At 40.4% G+C, this 15,674-nt stretch overlaps 1 protein-coding gene across 1 annotated transcript; it reads right to left on the reverse strand.

Annotated features, from left to right (window-relative positions):
- Positions 1 to 10,417: 10,417 nt before the first annotated feature.
- On the reverse strand, positions 10,418 to 14,732 carry LOC119779174. The gene is made up of 21 exons (XM_038278734.1): positions 14,613 to 14,732; positions 14,468 to 14,541; positions 14,292 to 14,387; positions 14,094 to 14,218; positions 13,863 to 14,006; positions 13,700 to 13,786; positions 13,463 to 13,627; positions 13,303 to 13,399; positions 13,015 to 13,232; positions 12,783 to 12,939; positions 12,506 to 12,714; positions 12,317 to 12,434; positions 12,046 to 12,245; positions 11,817 to 11,931; positions 11,583 to 11,752; positions 11,416 to 11,513; positions 11,216 to 11,346; positions 10,961 to 11,150; positions 10,753 to 10,894; positions 10,572 to 10,686; positions 10,418 to 10,507 (listed from the first exon to the last, which is right to left on the reverse strand). The coding sequence occupies exons 1-21, from the start codon at positions 14,630 to 14,632 to the stop codon at positions 10,437 to 10,439; spliced, it is 2,742 nt and encodes a 913-aa protein (XP_038134662.1). The 5' UTR covers positions 14,633 to 14,732; the 3' UTR covers positions 10,418 to 10,436.
- Positions 14,733 to 15,674: the final 942 nt, after the last annotated feature.

A 15,674-nucleotide genomic window follows, 5' to 3' on the forward strand; every position in this document is an offset into this window, starting at 1 on the left:
TGTCGGGGACCTAGTGTTATGGGATGGACCACTTGGCAAGACGATTGGAGGCACACATCCGGACCTATTTGAAGAAGTTACCTTAATTGCCCATACATCAGAAACACACTTTGCAAGATCAATGAGGACTGCAGCAGTTAAGTACAGTGAACTCGCCTCTCAATCTTCAGTTTCCTGTCAGTCTCCCAGTCATCCTTTCATCCAATCCAATGCAGCCACTACCAGCAAAGACTTTCTGAAGTGGTGGGAATGGGAAAGCATCGGAGCAGCCTGTGTGCCAAAATGTGGAGGATGTCGCTGCGGGAATTGCCAACCCGGAGGGAAGGAAATGTCTTTGGCTGAGGAGAAAGAGATGGAGATGGTGAGAAATGGCTTAACATATGTGAATGGTGACCACCACACCCCTGAACCACACTGGCATGCCACATATCCATGGACTGAAGATTTGGCTTCTCTCCCCAACAATAGGAAAGCAGTAGAAGCTACATTCCTCAGGACGGAAAAACAGCTGGCAAAGGATCCAGAGTGGAGATTGGCCTATGCTTCACAAGTTCATGAAATGGTTGATCGCAAAGCTGCAGTGAAACTGTCCAAAGAAGTACTGCAAAGCTGGACTGGGCCAGTGTGGTATATAAGTCATCTGATTGCCCTAAATCCACATTCCATATCTACTCCGGTGAGGCTAGTGTGGAACAGCAGCCAGAAGTACAGAGGTCTGAGTTTGAATGACATGTTGATTAAAGGTCCTGATGTCTTAAATCCGATCAGAGCTGTCCTCCTGAGGTTCCGAGCTGGTGTCTTTGCTGCCCTTGGTGACATCCAAAAAATGTACAACTCTGTGTGGTTAGAAGAGAAAGAGGTTCATCTGCACAGGTTTCTGTGGCGTGACAGAGAGGATGCTGAAATGGAAGATTTTGCCATAACAAGAGTCAATATCGGAGATAAACCTGCTGGCTGTATAGCACAAGTTGCCATGCGGGAGACTGCCAGCCTACCCCAATTCACACAATTCAAAGAGGAGAAACGTGTGCTGGAAGAAGACGTCTACGTCGATGACATCTTGACATCTCACAACAACCTTGATCACCTGAAACTCCTCACATCCAACATCGAGCAGATCCTTAAAGCTGGAGGATTTTTTATGAAGCCCTGGGTCTACTCTAGTCAAAGTGGGAGGCAGGAGTCAAGAGAAGTTAACACGGAGGTAAAGACCATGATCTTGCCTAACCAGCTCACTGAAAAAGATAACAAAGCCCTCGGTCTGGGTTACACCGTTGGAGATGACAAATTGTATGTCATGGTTGCAGTGAACTTTTCCAAAAGGAAGAAGAAAATACGCATTGGTCAGGACCTGCTAAGAGAAGAAGTAAAGGGACAAACGCCAAATCCTCTTACTAGGAGAGAACTTTTAAGTCAAGTCTCTGCTCTCTATGATCCACTTGGCCTTGTGACTCCTGTAAAGCAGAAAGGAGCTATTCTGGTTCGAAGGGCTTTTCAAGAAACAAAGCTAATGTATTGCACAAAAGACTCATGGGATGCTGCACTGTCAAAAGAACTACGAGAGGATGCCATAAAGCTGCTAGAAGAATATGCTGACCTGAGCCATCTCAGATTCTTCAGATCCTTGACACCACCAGAGCCACTTGCAGGTCCAATTGGCATCACATTTTCTGATGGCAGTGAGCATGCATATGGTGCTGTGTTGTACCTACGTTGGGAATGCACTGATGGTGTCAGTGTGAGGTTGGTTGAGTCTAAAGCTAAGCTGACTCCTCTCAACCGCAATGGAGACCCCGTGAAAGCTGAGATATGCGGAGCAGTCTTTGCAGCCCGGCTAAAGACCTATTTCCAGAAACATTGCCGAATCAAAGTTGAGAAGTGGTTCCATCTCGTTGACAGTCAAACTGTCTTGTGTGCAATACAGCGAGAGAGTTATGGATATCAAACCTTCTTCGCAAACCGGGTTGGAGAGATCCAAAGCAGCACTAATGTCCAAGACTGGTGGTGGATTCCAGGATCAGCAAATATTGCAGACATTATCACCAGAGGGGCAGGTCCTGCTTACTTAACTGAAGACTCAGAGTGGCAGTTGGGTCCAAGTTTCCTTCAACTTCCTGAAATTGAGTGGCCAAAGAAATCTGCAAATGATGTTGCTGTGCAGGCAAGAGACAATGTTATAAAAATACAGAAGAAAACATTTGTTGCTGTACTTACCCGAAGTCAACTGAAAGAAGAAAAGAGTAAACTGATAATCTCTAGGAGGCCGCCTGCAGCTGCAGTAGCCCAGCAACTAGTGGACGTGAGCCACTTCAGCAGTTTGAGAAAACTGATAGGGGTAGTTGCATGGATTTGGAGAGCAGCAAAAAAGTTCCTGCATTTCAAGGTCACAGATAAAGAAAAGTGGGAGGCGGTCCCTTCATCTGGTGTCATTACAGTTGGTGAAAGACAAGATGTGTTCAGAGACCTATGCCTAGCAGCACAAGAAGGTGTACAATTTCCAACTACAACGACTGATAGACTTGTTGTCTACAAAGATGAAACAAGTGGGCTCTTGATGTGTGGCGGCAGAGTTCAGACTTTTAAGGAGGACCACAGAGGCGTTCCTCTGTTGCCCTTCCAATCTTGGATCTCCACCCTTCTAGCCCGAGCAGCACACAGTGAAGGACATGATGGAGTGGCAGGAACTTTGCTGCGTATGCGGAAGAAAGCATGGGTCATCAGAGGACGAGTCATTGCCAGAAAAGTTGTTGATGAGTGTGTACTGTGCAAAAAGATGAGAGCAAAAACCTGTCAGCAAATAATGGGGGATCTGCCTGAAGAAAGGTCTAATCCAAGTGCACCATTTCAGTTCATTTCTGTTGATTTGTTTGGCCCTTACCAAGTGAAAGATGACGTCAAGAAAAGAGTGAGCATGAAAGTTTGGGGTGTGTTGTTCTGCTGTATGTCAAGTAGAGCCATTCATGTTGAACTGGCAAACACGCTATCTACAGAGAGCTTCATACTTGCCTATCAGAGGTTTACGTCCATCAGAGGTCATCCCCAGAAGGTGTGGTCTGACCCAGGTACGAACTTTATTGGGGCAAAACCCATTCTGCAAGAAATGTATGCATACCTGAGGCAGCAAGACAAATTCTCACTTGAAGAGTATGCTGCAAAAAATGGGACTGACTGGACATGGAAAATTCTTCCAGCCGATTCACCACATCGCAACGGCGCAGCTGAAGCTGCTGTCAAGATCATTAAAAGAGCGTTACAAAGTCTTGGCAGAGTGGAAGGTCTTACCTTCAGTGAGTTTCTTACGACAGCTAAGCTAGCTGCCAATCTAGCCAATGAAAGACCTATTGATGCTAGAGTACAGAGTCATGAAGATCGAATCCAGTACATCACTCCAAACACCCTGTTGCTCGGTCGAGCTACACAAAGTGGAGATTTCAAGACATTTGACTATACCACTTATCCCTTTAAAAGGCTGCGAGAAATACAAACTCAAGTTGACTACTTTTGGAGGTCCTGGAGTCAACTTGCAGGTCCCAACTTGTTTGTCCGTGGCAAGTGGCATACTGCTGAAAGAAATGTTGCTATTGGCGATGTGGTCTGGCTCTGCGACCAAAACACGCTAAGAGGGCAATTCAAGATGGGCAGAGTTGTTGCTGTGAATCCTGATTGCAAGGGCATAGTCCGGGATGTTTATGTGAAAGTTTCTCCAAGTGGGTATAGTTCAGGAAATGCACCCAAACCTTCTGTGAAATGTTCTGGATTGGTGAAGGAGGTTCAGGGCACCATACTCCATCGGGACGTCCGGCGCCTTGTAGTGCTCATCCCAGCAGAAGACCAAGCAGAGGGAACCAGCTTACTTAAAAAATGCGATCTTCCCAGGTAAAACCTTGCAAGATCGAGTGGGAGGTGTTGCGCAGATCTGCTCATTAGTTCAGATGGAGGTGCATGAACAGACATTTGTGTGTGCACATACACACACACACACATTTCAGTGTGCCACTCTGCAGCACTTCTCAGCAGGTGAAATAAATCTGGCCCAATCAGCAGCACCCTCAACTCAGGTAATAAGGAATCCACAAACAGCTTTACTGGTTTTGCAACAGAGCTGAGGAAGGCAAACACAGCCTCCAAAGCAGCATTTCATGGGAAAGGACTTAAAAGGACTACCGGTAAGCCATTAACTGGGCTCAATTGATTGCAATTTAACTGTAGTTTCAGGTTAGTTATTTCATTTAATTAAATGCAGAATTTATTGAAGTAAAAGTTTGCAATGCTAGTTTTACAGTTTGGTTCCACTAAATGTAACTTAAGAATTCTAATGTTAAAACTTATGTCCTAAGAAAAAGAAAAAAAATGTAATTCTAAAATGTTTGGTTTTGTTTGGTTCCAATTCAACCAGATATGGAAATTAATAATTTAACACTTGAATTTATGGTTAAAATCATAAAAGAAATGTATGTTTAAGGTTAAAAATGGAAATAGTCATTAAGATAATTATTAACTTTGAACCAAATGTCTAAAATGTATGTTAAAGTATTTTGTATGTGTTTTGTAGGTTTTTCACCTGCTCTGTTCTGTTTATTGGTTCTCACTCATTGGTGAAAATAAAAAGACTGAGTGAATTCCTGATGTCTTCAAGTCCTCCTTTTCAAGTGTAGGAAGCCATGAAATTATAAGACACTTGACACACTTGTATTGGTAAACAAATTCAGAAATAAACATTTGCGATATTTAAAAAAAAAAAAAAATCAGTGACCAATATAGCCACCTTTCTTCACTTCATGACGCTCAAAAGCCTTCCATACATAGATTCTGTTAGTGTCTTCATCCATTTGCAATCAACATTGCGTGGAGCAGCCACCACAGCCTCCCAGCCATTGTTCAGACAGGTGGACTGTTTTGCCTCCCTGTAGATCTCACATTTCATGAAGGACCACAGGTTCTTCATGGGGTTCAGATCAGGTAAACAAGGGGGCCATGTCATTATTTTTTCTTCTTTTAGACTTTTTCTGGCCAGCCACGCTGTGGTGTATTTTGATGCGTGTGACGGTTATTGTCCTGCATGAATATCACGTTTTTCTTGAATGATGACGACTTCTTCTTGTACCACTGTTTGAAATAGGTGTCTTCCAGAAACTGGCAGTAGGTCTGAGAGTTGATCTTGACTCCATCATCAACCCGAAAAGGTCCCACAAGCTCATCTTTCATGATACCAGCCCATACCAGTACCCCACCTCCACTTTGCTGGTGTCTGAGTCGATAAGGAAGTTGCTGCCCTTTACTGATCCAGCCTGGTGCCCATTCATCCATCTGGCCCATCAAGACTCACTCTCATTTCATCAGACAAAAACACCTTGGAGAAATCAGTCTTCAGATATTTCTAGGCCAAATCTTGACATTTTTTCTTGTGTGTCTTGTTCAAAGGTGGCTTTTTTCGGCTTTCCTCACCTTGGCCAGGTCCCTGAGTATTGAGCACCTTGTGCTTCTCGCCACTCCAGACATGTTGCAGCTCTGAAATATGGCACAACTGATGGCTAATGACTTCCTGGCAGCTTCACGCTTGATTCTTCTGAATTAATAGGGAGTTATTTTGCATCTTCTTTTTTCAAAATGCTTCTTGCGCCCCTGTTGGCTATTTGCCAAGAACCGCCTGATTGTGCGATGATCCCGCTTCAAAACTTGGCAATTTGCAAACTGCTGCACCCCTCTGAAAGACATCTGACAATTTTTGACTTTTCAGAATCTGTCAAATGTCTTGTCTGACCCATTTCACCAAAGGAAAGGAAGTTGACTAATAATTAAGCACATCTTATATAGGTTTTTGATGTCATTAGGCCACACCCCTTCTCATTACAGAGATGCACACCACCTGATTTACTTAACTGGTAGTTGGCTTTTAAGCCTATACAGCTTGGAGTAGGACAACATGTATGAAAAGGATAATGTGGTCGAAATACTCATTTGCCTAATAATTCTGCACACAGTGTATGCCTCTTTTGAGGCCTTTCTTTTCTTCTCATACACTTCTTAGACTCTGGCTCTGTTCGAATTCATGGGCTGCGTCCTCCGAAGGCCAGATTCGAAGGACGTTTATGTCATTGCCTGGCGCTGAGGTCTTGTCAGATTCCAAGACTCCTCGTTTTGCGGCCTAAAAATGCGCCCTTCTTTTTGCCTGATTTAAAGGATGGGTCTGGTGTAACCTATCTATACTTTGTTATCCTAGGATTCATTGTGAGACCAATCATGATCCCCAATAGAAGGAAATGGTATTTGTTGCCAAACAGTGGTATATATTGTATAGGTAATAAGTTATGATACAAGTATGAATAGTTCCATGAATAATTCCGTCTGAAATTAAGGAAAATAGTTGTTTTAAATGGTTATTGAGTCAGACACAGCACCAAAAAGATTATTGAAAGAAATGGTCACACAACTGTGGACCTTAGAAACATGTATAAGAATAATATAATAGGGAAGAGTTAAAATATAAACAATAAAATACGGTACTGTAAAGTGTTTTAACAATGTAAAGACTGTGCACCTGGAGAATAAATAACCAATATACAGTTATGGACATTTTTACAGTAATGGACATTTGAAAATAGAAGCAACATCAGAGATGTGCAAAATGACAGCATGTTATTTAACTATGATTTATATCATTACATTTCCTTTTATTTGTTCATGCTACCAGTTGTTAAATTAAAAAGAAATATTTTTGAAAAGTTCGGTATTCATTCTTTTCCTACTTTGTGTGTCAACAGTCACAGTTGCTAAGCAAGCATATGTCGCAGAAAGCCGCCCAAGGCTAGAAATGTTTGAATTCACAACGAAAACTCTTCCGGTCTCCTTATTCTAAAGAGCTTCAAAGGATCCAGTCCAGGTAGACTGTGTCCTTGGAAGATGCAACCCATAAATTCAAACACAGTCACTTTTTCTATTAGGACCCTCAGCCATTTCCAAACAACCTTGTTGAGAAAGGTAAGCTTGAATGATTGTCAGAAACCATAGCTCACTGCAGATATAGACCTGAAAGTGTGCATGCGCAGAAAAAGATAGCTAACAGGATAAGCACGTAGGAAGGCCTAAACATATCACCAGAAGGATTGACAATTAGGAGGGCCACTTATTTAGAGGATCCACCCCGAAATAAAAATCGTTCTCTATACCTTTAACTGTTTGATAGAAAAATTGTATTTTATGTATATAAATATAAATATTTTATTCATTGTAAATATTTTAAATATATATATATGAAAGTTATAAATTTTAGGTAAGTGTGGTAGGTGGCTTGGTGGTAGGGAAAGTGCATCCTGTGGTCTTAAACATGTCTGCTCTTCTTCCCGTAAAGCTTTTAATCAATAAAGGTCACTATTGTCATAAACATGCTATAAAATCTAATTTCTTTGGCAGGGACCCAAATTTCAGCAAATTGAAGTCCTGTTCATTTTTCTAAGATTCAAAATCCCAGATGTCAAAGTTAAAGGAAAAGGAAGAAATGCAAAAGTACTGTATTTTCTTTTTTTTTTTTTTTGGCAATTAAACTTTGGACTGTAGCATCGAAAGACTAATAGCCTTGGTACATGCAGAGGTCACCTTAATGTTATACAATATGATGACTTGACATGTTTTAATAGTTAAATATTTAACTATTATTGCATATTGCAAAATTTACCATATTCTTTGAGTAAAAAGTTATTTTATGGACTTTCAAAAGGGTAAAATGTATCTGCAGTTAACAGGATTATCATTTCTACAATTTTAGTTGCCCAGAAATAAGTCAAAAGAAAGTTCCCCTGAAACAATCTTTAAGTGATGCCAAATACAAACCCTCAATATTTATTTTAATATTCTGACCAGACTGGTTGTGTAGACTTGTTTGTAAAATTTTTCTTTTACAAGAACTTTAAGCAGTGTCTATTTTGTCTCAGGAAACTTAAAATCCAAGGTGGATTCATCCTAGTCGATCATATTTTACCATCCTGGTATTGATGATAAAATGTTTGTTTTCTTTCATTTGTTGGTTTTTATTCCATGGGGTAAAACATAAAAAGAACTCATAATTAGGTCATCAGAGTCTGTAGTAAAATTATGGAAATAGCATTAGATACTCTGCAGGATCTGTATAACTACCAGCTGAATTTATCCTGTTTTACTGTTCACATTCTTTATATCATCAGTTCCAGTTTCTTACAATACAAACATTCCTTTGTTCCTTCTGCCTTCTACCTGCTCAACACCAAGAGCAAAAGCTTCCCAGTTGTGCTTTTTTATTGACCTATTTTACCCTTTTTCTTTATGCATGTTTTATATGTGTATTTTATGTTGTAGCTTTCTCTGCTACACAACCATCTGCTTCATGGAGGACAAATAAATGTGACTGATTTCATAGTTAAATGTGTTAATAAAACTACAATTAAAAAAAAATTCATCCAGCATTCTTCCAGTTTGGTGTTTTAAAGTAGTGATTCCCAACTGAAGCTACGGATACTCCTAATGGTCCACGGGTGCATTGCAAGGGGTAAGTTACAATATTTTTATTTCTTAGGAAGTAAAATAAAATAGGGCTGGGGTCGGTTCTTTGTGAGGACCCACCTGAAAAATAAATTAAGCTTTTTTTTCAAGCTAAATGTAAGATTTTCTTTAAATTCATCCTCAGCTTTGACATCAAAACTGAGTAGAGGAACAGACTGGATGTAGAGAACAGCCTGGTATCAGCTGTTTTTCACATTGGGCTCACATCAGAACTCAAAGCAGCTCAGGTGTCATGAATGTTAAAATCAAAGTAAAATAAATGGACTCAGTTTGACTATAGGTTTTAGTAATGTCTTTCCAATTCCTCAAGTTCGTGATTACAGGGAAGTTACTCAGAAGGGCAGAAGGGAAGTTAAAGAGGCAGATTTAAAAGGATTTTATTTTTTATTCCTCATTAGCTTCCGGGCAAGATTAGTTGTTTTTGAGATTGAAACAACAAAATGTCTAAGAATTAAATGCTAATTTTACAATTTGTTGACTTTTGCACAGTCATCAATACCTTTGACTTAGGGGGTACTCATAAGAAAAAATGCCCAAAATGGTACACAAGCCAAACAAAAGTTGGGAAACACTGTTTTAAAGCACGAAAATATAGGCAGAAATGCCTGACTTATGCATGTTTTGGGGAATTGTTTGGTTAATGTGTTACAACAGGTAGACTTGATTACTTAATGTGTCCCCTGTGCCTTTAGGCTCAGAAACACTGCATATATAAGTAGAATTTCTTGCACAGGTAGCACTGCTGTAAAAATAGCTGAGTAAAGTAGAATTGCAATTGCTAAACCCAAAAACATTGAATCAGTAAGGAGGCTTAAGCCACACTGGTGCATTATACAAGTTATCTGAATAACAGTTGGGAAGAAGCTAGAATTGAGAATAGTATGCTTCCTAACACCAGTGCAGTTAATATCGGCCCAGTTCCAATACTCCTAAACCCTATGCTCTTTGAAGCGTGCAGCTGGAGGAAGTACACAAGGTGTGTAGGTTAGTGTGAACAATCTGGAGAATTGGGACAGTACTTGGACCCCACATTGAAAGTGAGGATCCATCCCCTTTTGGTAATTTTAGTTGAAAGCTGCAACAAGTAGAAATTCCATATACTCAGTAAAATATTTTGATGACACCTGCAAATGAGTGTTTTGCTTCAGCACAGCTTACTTTTTAAACCCCACTTACAAGTGAAATTTTAGCTGTGTAAAAGAAAAATGTTACAAAATGCTGAGGAATATATTTAGCATTTCATAGAATCAAAATTTTTAAAGACTTTCCTTTTACAGTGGATATTTATACAGTCCCTTACTTTATCTTAAATGGAAATGTGAATCACATCCACTTGATTATAGTGCAACGCTGTCAAACTACACCAATAGTGTAGACCTTTAATCCCCCTTACATTTCTCAGCCCTGTACTACACACATTAACTCCACCCTTTGTAGCCCAAGTTATTGGAACCAGAATCCCAAGGGATAAAAATTGAAATTCATATTGAATCTGAAGTTCCGGTTAAATTCCATCATGGGAAAAAAAAAAAAAAAAAAAAAAAAAAACCACTAGTCATTTCAAGTACTGCTGGCAACTGCCTGCATTCTCAGTTTTGGAAAGATGTGCCCCCAGCAGGGTAGCTCTTCTTGAAAAATGCAATTGAACCCAGGTTAGCCATTATACCATCTCCAGTGAGACTCAAGTTTAGAGTCAAAGGCTAGACCAATGATTCAAATAACACCCTTGTCATTCAGGGTTACCAGCCTCTAGAGAAATATTTTACCAGCAGTTAAATTGTTTTAAGCCAGAGGCTTAAGTGGTTTGTTTAACACCCAGTTGAGTTCTGAAGGTTCAATGAATTTGTAGGCAACTGTCACGAGTCAAGGAAAAGGTTTACAAAAGTGAATATTTCTCTGAAATTTTATTGAAAACTTTTAAACATGATTGGTCCAGAAGAAATCCCTTTTTGGTGGCTTGAGGTTGCACTTCGTTCTGCAAGACAAAGCAGTATTAGTTCAAGCTTCCACTGTAGTCATTGTGCTTTAGTGAAACTTACCCCTTCTCAAATGTTTTTGAGTGCCCTTCACAGCTGGTTTAGAACACTGGCGTTGGCAGATGGCCTCCATAGGGCTGTTTGTGTCACAAATTACCAAGTCACAGTGTACATAAACCTGTGGATGTACCATTGTTAGTTTTAGGATTCCCTGAGTGCTTTCATGGCAAGTTTGGATACTTGCCTCATGTTTCAAAACTTTGTCTTCCTGAATGAAAGCAAACATCTTCATGGAGAACCGCTTGTAGTGGGATGGGAAAGACACTCTTTCATCCATAGAAACAGTATGGAACACTGTTGCATAGTTGTCACCAGAGTATGCACACCTAATAGAGAACAGCAACTGTTAATTCTGACCTGAACCCTGTTCAGAGCAAGTTTCACTACATTACCCATTGACGATGATGTCCCAACTGGGAAGGGAGGTTCTTTCTTCCTGAAGAGTAGCCCAGCAGTTATCCAAGATGAGCTCCAAGTTAGGGTCAGTTGATAGTGCCAACTCTACTTCAAAGTACAAAGGCTCCCTCAAGTACTTCTCCACTGGATAGTCCTCAGCTTTATAGAAGTTCTCATATGAAGAATCTAAAATACAATTAGATTTTAGTTCCAGTTGTGGCTGTAACTGTTTAAATTTGCTGTATCCTTACCTGTTGCTTGCCTCATCTGGATGCTCATTTGTCCAGAGCCAATCTCTGCCTTTGGTTCATAAAGTCTGGACTTTGTGTTGAAGGCAATAGTTTGAGTGTCATTCACCACATAGTAGCAGGAGACAGTTTGCCTGCAGAGAGACTGGCATCAGCAAAAACCCCAGTAGGACCAAGTGTTCCCTATTGATGTTTGTCCTTACTTGTATTCAGGGTCCATAGGTGAAGTGTGAGCAGCTCCTCTCTTGCCATGGTAGTACAGGCCAATTTCATTTTCATACAGCATGTAGTGGTCAAAGAACTAAAGATAATGAGTTTAGTTAGAACCATTAGGAAAAGGCCAAGACAGTAGCAAGTATTAAGGACTTACTGTTCTAGTTGTTCCACAGGAGTCAGCACTGAAGATAAATTGAGCAAAGTGATCATTGCTAAAAACTGGTGAGCAGGATTGGTCCTTCAGAGTCAGCCAGCTTGGGTTAAGGTTGGGCACAGATTCTACTTTCACAGCCAGAGCACTGATTGTTCCATTGGGGTAGCACCCTGGAGGTGGTTGTGTTTTAGATAGAGCTTCCTCATTTAGAATAATAAGTGTTACTTTACTTACTGGTTGTCATCAAGGGGAAATAGCAGGCCAGGAAGAGGTCAGAAAGAATCCAGTTGGTAATTGGGTCCCACACCACCACATCCAGCCTGGCTCTAATGGAATTTGTTGTGATCAACTGCAAAAAGATATACACATATTGACAGTTCCTTTAACACCCAAGGACTCTGAACAAAATATAGACCAAGTCATTCATAGCCCAAATCCCTCTTGCTGGAATTTGCCATCTTACCTCAAAAGATGAACCAGTGGCTGCATATGGCACAGCAATGCTGAACTGAGTGGCATCTCCCTTGAAATTGTAGAATTCTGCCAGCTCTGGGGTAAGGTCTAGGCCACCAACCATTGTATTTGTGTTGTTCCCTTGGCTGCCATATTTTACAGTGATGTAAAATTGCTCCTGGTCACAGGTGCCAGTGAGTACAGGAAGCACTGGAAGGAGTGATGAGACTTAAGGCTTCAAGCTCAGGAAAGACCTTCAAGTTTCAATATTAGAGTCTTACCAACATCCTCGACAGAGGCATCCAACTCCACTTGATGGGCAAATGGAATTTCCTCAGGCAGAATGACAAACCCAAAAACTACACTGAGGCTGTAGGTAGTTATCAAGAGCTCTGGATTCTGCAAACAAACAAGTGTTAACATTGACAAGGGAAACCAGAGGTTGAGCATCCCATCAACAACTAGCTTACATGTTTAGAGACAACATTAGAGTCAAAGGGAACTTTTAGAGAAAACACAAATGTCCCATTGGCAAGGACATGTTGCTGGACAATGAACCCTCTGGCGTTGCTCTCCTCAACAGTAAGGACTCCGGTGGAAAAAGTGATGTTCCTCACAGCCACATCATAGAGAAATGGTCCAACATACAGGTTAAATTCCCTCTCTTCAGGAGTGGTGCCTGAGAACAAGATTATTCAGTCAAATATTCCAATTACCAATTTTCTTTGGCAGCTTGATAAGACTTACGGTCTTCAGTGTTTGGAGGGCGACTCATTGGTGGGGTTGTAATGGGAAACAAGATCTTGTATCTAGTGTCATCTACACTTTGGTCTGCCTTCCACAGCACCTCAAGCATTGGCTCGACGGAGTAGGTCATATGGTACTGGTAATCTGGTGCATGGCTCTGCAATTACACACACAATTTTAGTTTAACCACTTAAACCCCAAAACCATGTTTGTTTTTTTTAAACCATCCAACCTTATAGTAGCCATCAGATGAGCCAACTGGGATCTCCACAACAATATGGAAGTCTGTGGTAGACAGAGAGTACCCCCTTGCAGCCACCTGAGCTTTATCCAGCCTTTGTCCATTGATTCCCATAGTCATTTCCACAAGCCTAATGTGGCCATCCAATAGTGGAGTCACACGGCGAGGTACGTGCCAAGAGATTAGGTCCTCAGTAAACAGAACACCACCTATACATTGAAAAGAGTTTAGTCTGTATAGAGACAGTTTCAATGGAAAGCCATGTTGTTCAGCCTTTACCTGTTGGACAAGCAGCTGCCAAATTGAAGACATTAAGTCCATCTTGACCCTTGTGGTAGATGCTCACCTTCATCACCTCCATAGGGACTCCAGCAACCTAAAAGTAGCCATCAATGTCACTAGTGAAGTGACCGATTGAAAGTAAAAAAAGTGTACCTACATCCTCTGAATAAGTTTCAGCCATGTTGTAAGGGCTTCGCACAACCAGACGGGTAGATGTGGTCTTGGCACTATAGCCAGCTTGTTGGGCTTCCTCCAGGACCAAAGACATAGGCTCAGGGGTGAAAAATGTCATCTTCCAGATCCCATGCACTTCTTCAGAGGCCTGCAGAAAGCAAAACATGTCCATTATAATCTTGTTACAACTCTAAGCTTTAATGAAGCCATTAATACATACAGTGGTAATTGTGTTGAGTTGGAGGTCCTCTCCCTTTTGGCCTTTAACTTTAGTTTGGGAGTATTTTGGAGCCATGTATGTTGACACCTAAATGAGGTATAAGCACACTTTTAGACAAGTCTGCAGTGTATGATTTATTTTATTTATTTTCTTAAAGACTCACTTCCATGTAGTTCCTGTCACAGAGGATTTCTCGGGTTGCCCAGCTTGTGTAGCTACAGGTCTTAGCCACATCATGGGTAATCACATCAGAAGGACCATGGTGGTAGATTTTAAGCTTCAGGCCAACATTGAAGCTCATGTCATCCTAAGAGACCAGAAATTACATTTTAGCAAGCAAAAGGGAACAATAAAAGGACCATTTAACCTGGTGCTTTAAGCCAATTAATCCCACCTTATTATGGACATAACAGCCAAGGAGGGAGGTGTAAATTCTAGTGTTACCCCAGGGGTCTGACTCCATGCTGTATCCACATTGGGCAGCTAGACTGGGTGTCAACAAAATGTGCTGGGTGCCATCTGTTGGAGGATAGAGTTTAAAATATTGAGTAATTTCTATCACTCTTAATCATAATTCACAACCTCAACCTACTGATTGCTTCCACTTCAAGCTGATTCCCCACTGCTAAAGCTTCATCCAGGGTCAGCCGCATCAGATTAGCAACACAGTCCGTTTTAATGCCACTGCCTGTAAAAAACCCTTTGTCAAAAATCAAAAGTAGCATTTTAAACATACTCTAGTCAAGTAATGAAGCAAGTTGGACTTACTTGGCTGAGAATCCTTCATTGTTGGCCATGCTTGACCCAACGCAAAAACTACAGCTATCAAGTTCCAGATCAAACTAGAACACAAGAAATGAGTAAGGTAAGACAGGTTACAGAATATTTTTTTTCCCCCTAAAACAGTACTTACATTCTCTCAGGCTTCCGCATGGTGCAGCACAGAAGCAGGCAAAAGAAGAGCTCCACCAACAGAGTTTGCTTCAAATAAGCACAATGAACCCAAAGGACAAAACAGCTCTGAGAGAGACAGAGGAGCTGATGTGTTGTGAGGAGCCTCAGCACCTGTTTTATAGGCCAGTTAATCACAGACACTCTGGTGACCTAATCAGTAAGAATATAACACACCTGGAGGTTTTTTTTTTTTTTTCCTCATACACATTTAGCAAGTTTGCACATGCTTAGAGCAATCAAAAATCAAATATAATGCTGATTCATCAATTGTGAAGAAATTGCCCATTTTTCTAAGCTCTGAAGGTCAGAGAACAATTTGAATATCACAAATACACTGGCCCTTAACTATTCAAAATCAGGCACTACATTTAATTAGGCTGCTCAAATCATTTTGCAATGGTGTCACAAGCTATGTTCACTAACAGATAACATACTTTTGTTTTTGCAAACCAAATCTAAAAAAAAGAGAATGAAAATACTGGATTGTATTTAATGTGACACTTGGAAAGCAATACTCTTTTGTATTTATACACTACAAATGTATTTACAGATTATATTTGTCCTTTCTTGTTTCCTTTAATCAGAAAGTATTAAAATTCTTAAATGTGGATGTATGAGGTGCCCCCAGGGACATAAATCAGAATTAACTTGCATATACACATATTAAATTACACTCTTCCATATAATATACTGAAAACCTCACACAAACACTAGTAAAAAGCTCTCACATAAACTAGTGAAAACATTTACCTCTTATATAATCTACTCAAAAGCTCTCATACAAAGTAGTGAGAACTGTTCATATAAACTGGTGAAAAGCTTTACCTTTCATACACACTACTAGAAAGCTTTCATATACACTATTAAAAAGCTCTCATATACACTACTAGAACGCTCTCATATACACTATCAGAAAGCTCTCATATACACTATTAGAACGCTCTCATATACACTATCAGAAAGCTCTCATATACACTGTTAGAACGCTCTCATATACACTATTAGAAAGCTCTCATATACA

Source organism: Cyprinodon tularosa, unplaced genomic scaffold (assembly GCF_016077235.1).
Source record: "Cyprinodon tularosa strain WSP-4 unplaced genomic scaffold, ASM1607723v1 ctg143, whole genome shotgun sequence".
Classification (NCBI taxonomy): Eukaryota; Metazoa; Chordata; class Actinopteri; order Cyprinodontiformes; family Cyprinodontidae; genus Cyprinodon; species Cyprinodon tularosa.

What these genes read in the sequence shown, in the direction of transcription:
- LOC119779174 (XM_038278734.1), bottom strand. Translation starts at nt 14,632, where the DNA reads ATGCGGAAGCCTGAGAGAAT. An exon ending in AATGAAGGATTCTCAGCCAA is followed by an intron (nt 14,388 to 14,467) that starts GTAAGTCCAACT and finishes GGTTTTTTACAG; the next exon opens with GCAGTGGCATTAAAACGGAC. An exon ending in TTTCCCCTTGATGACAACCA is followed by an intron (nt 11,753 to 11,816) that starts GTAAGTAAAGTA and finishes AACCACCTCCAG; the next exon opens with GGTGCTACCCCAATGGAACA.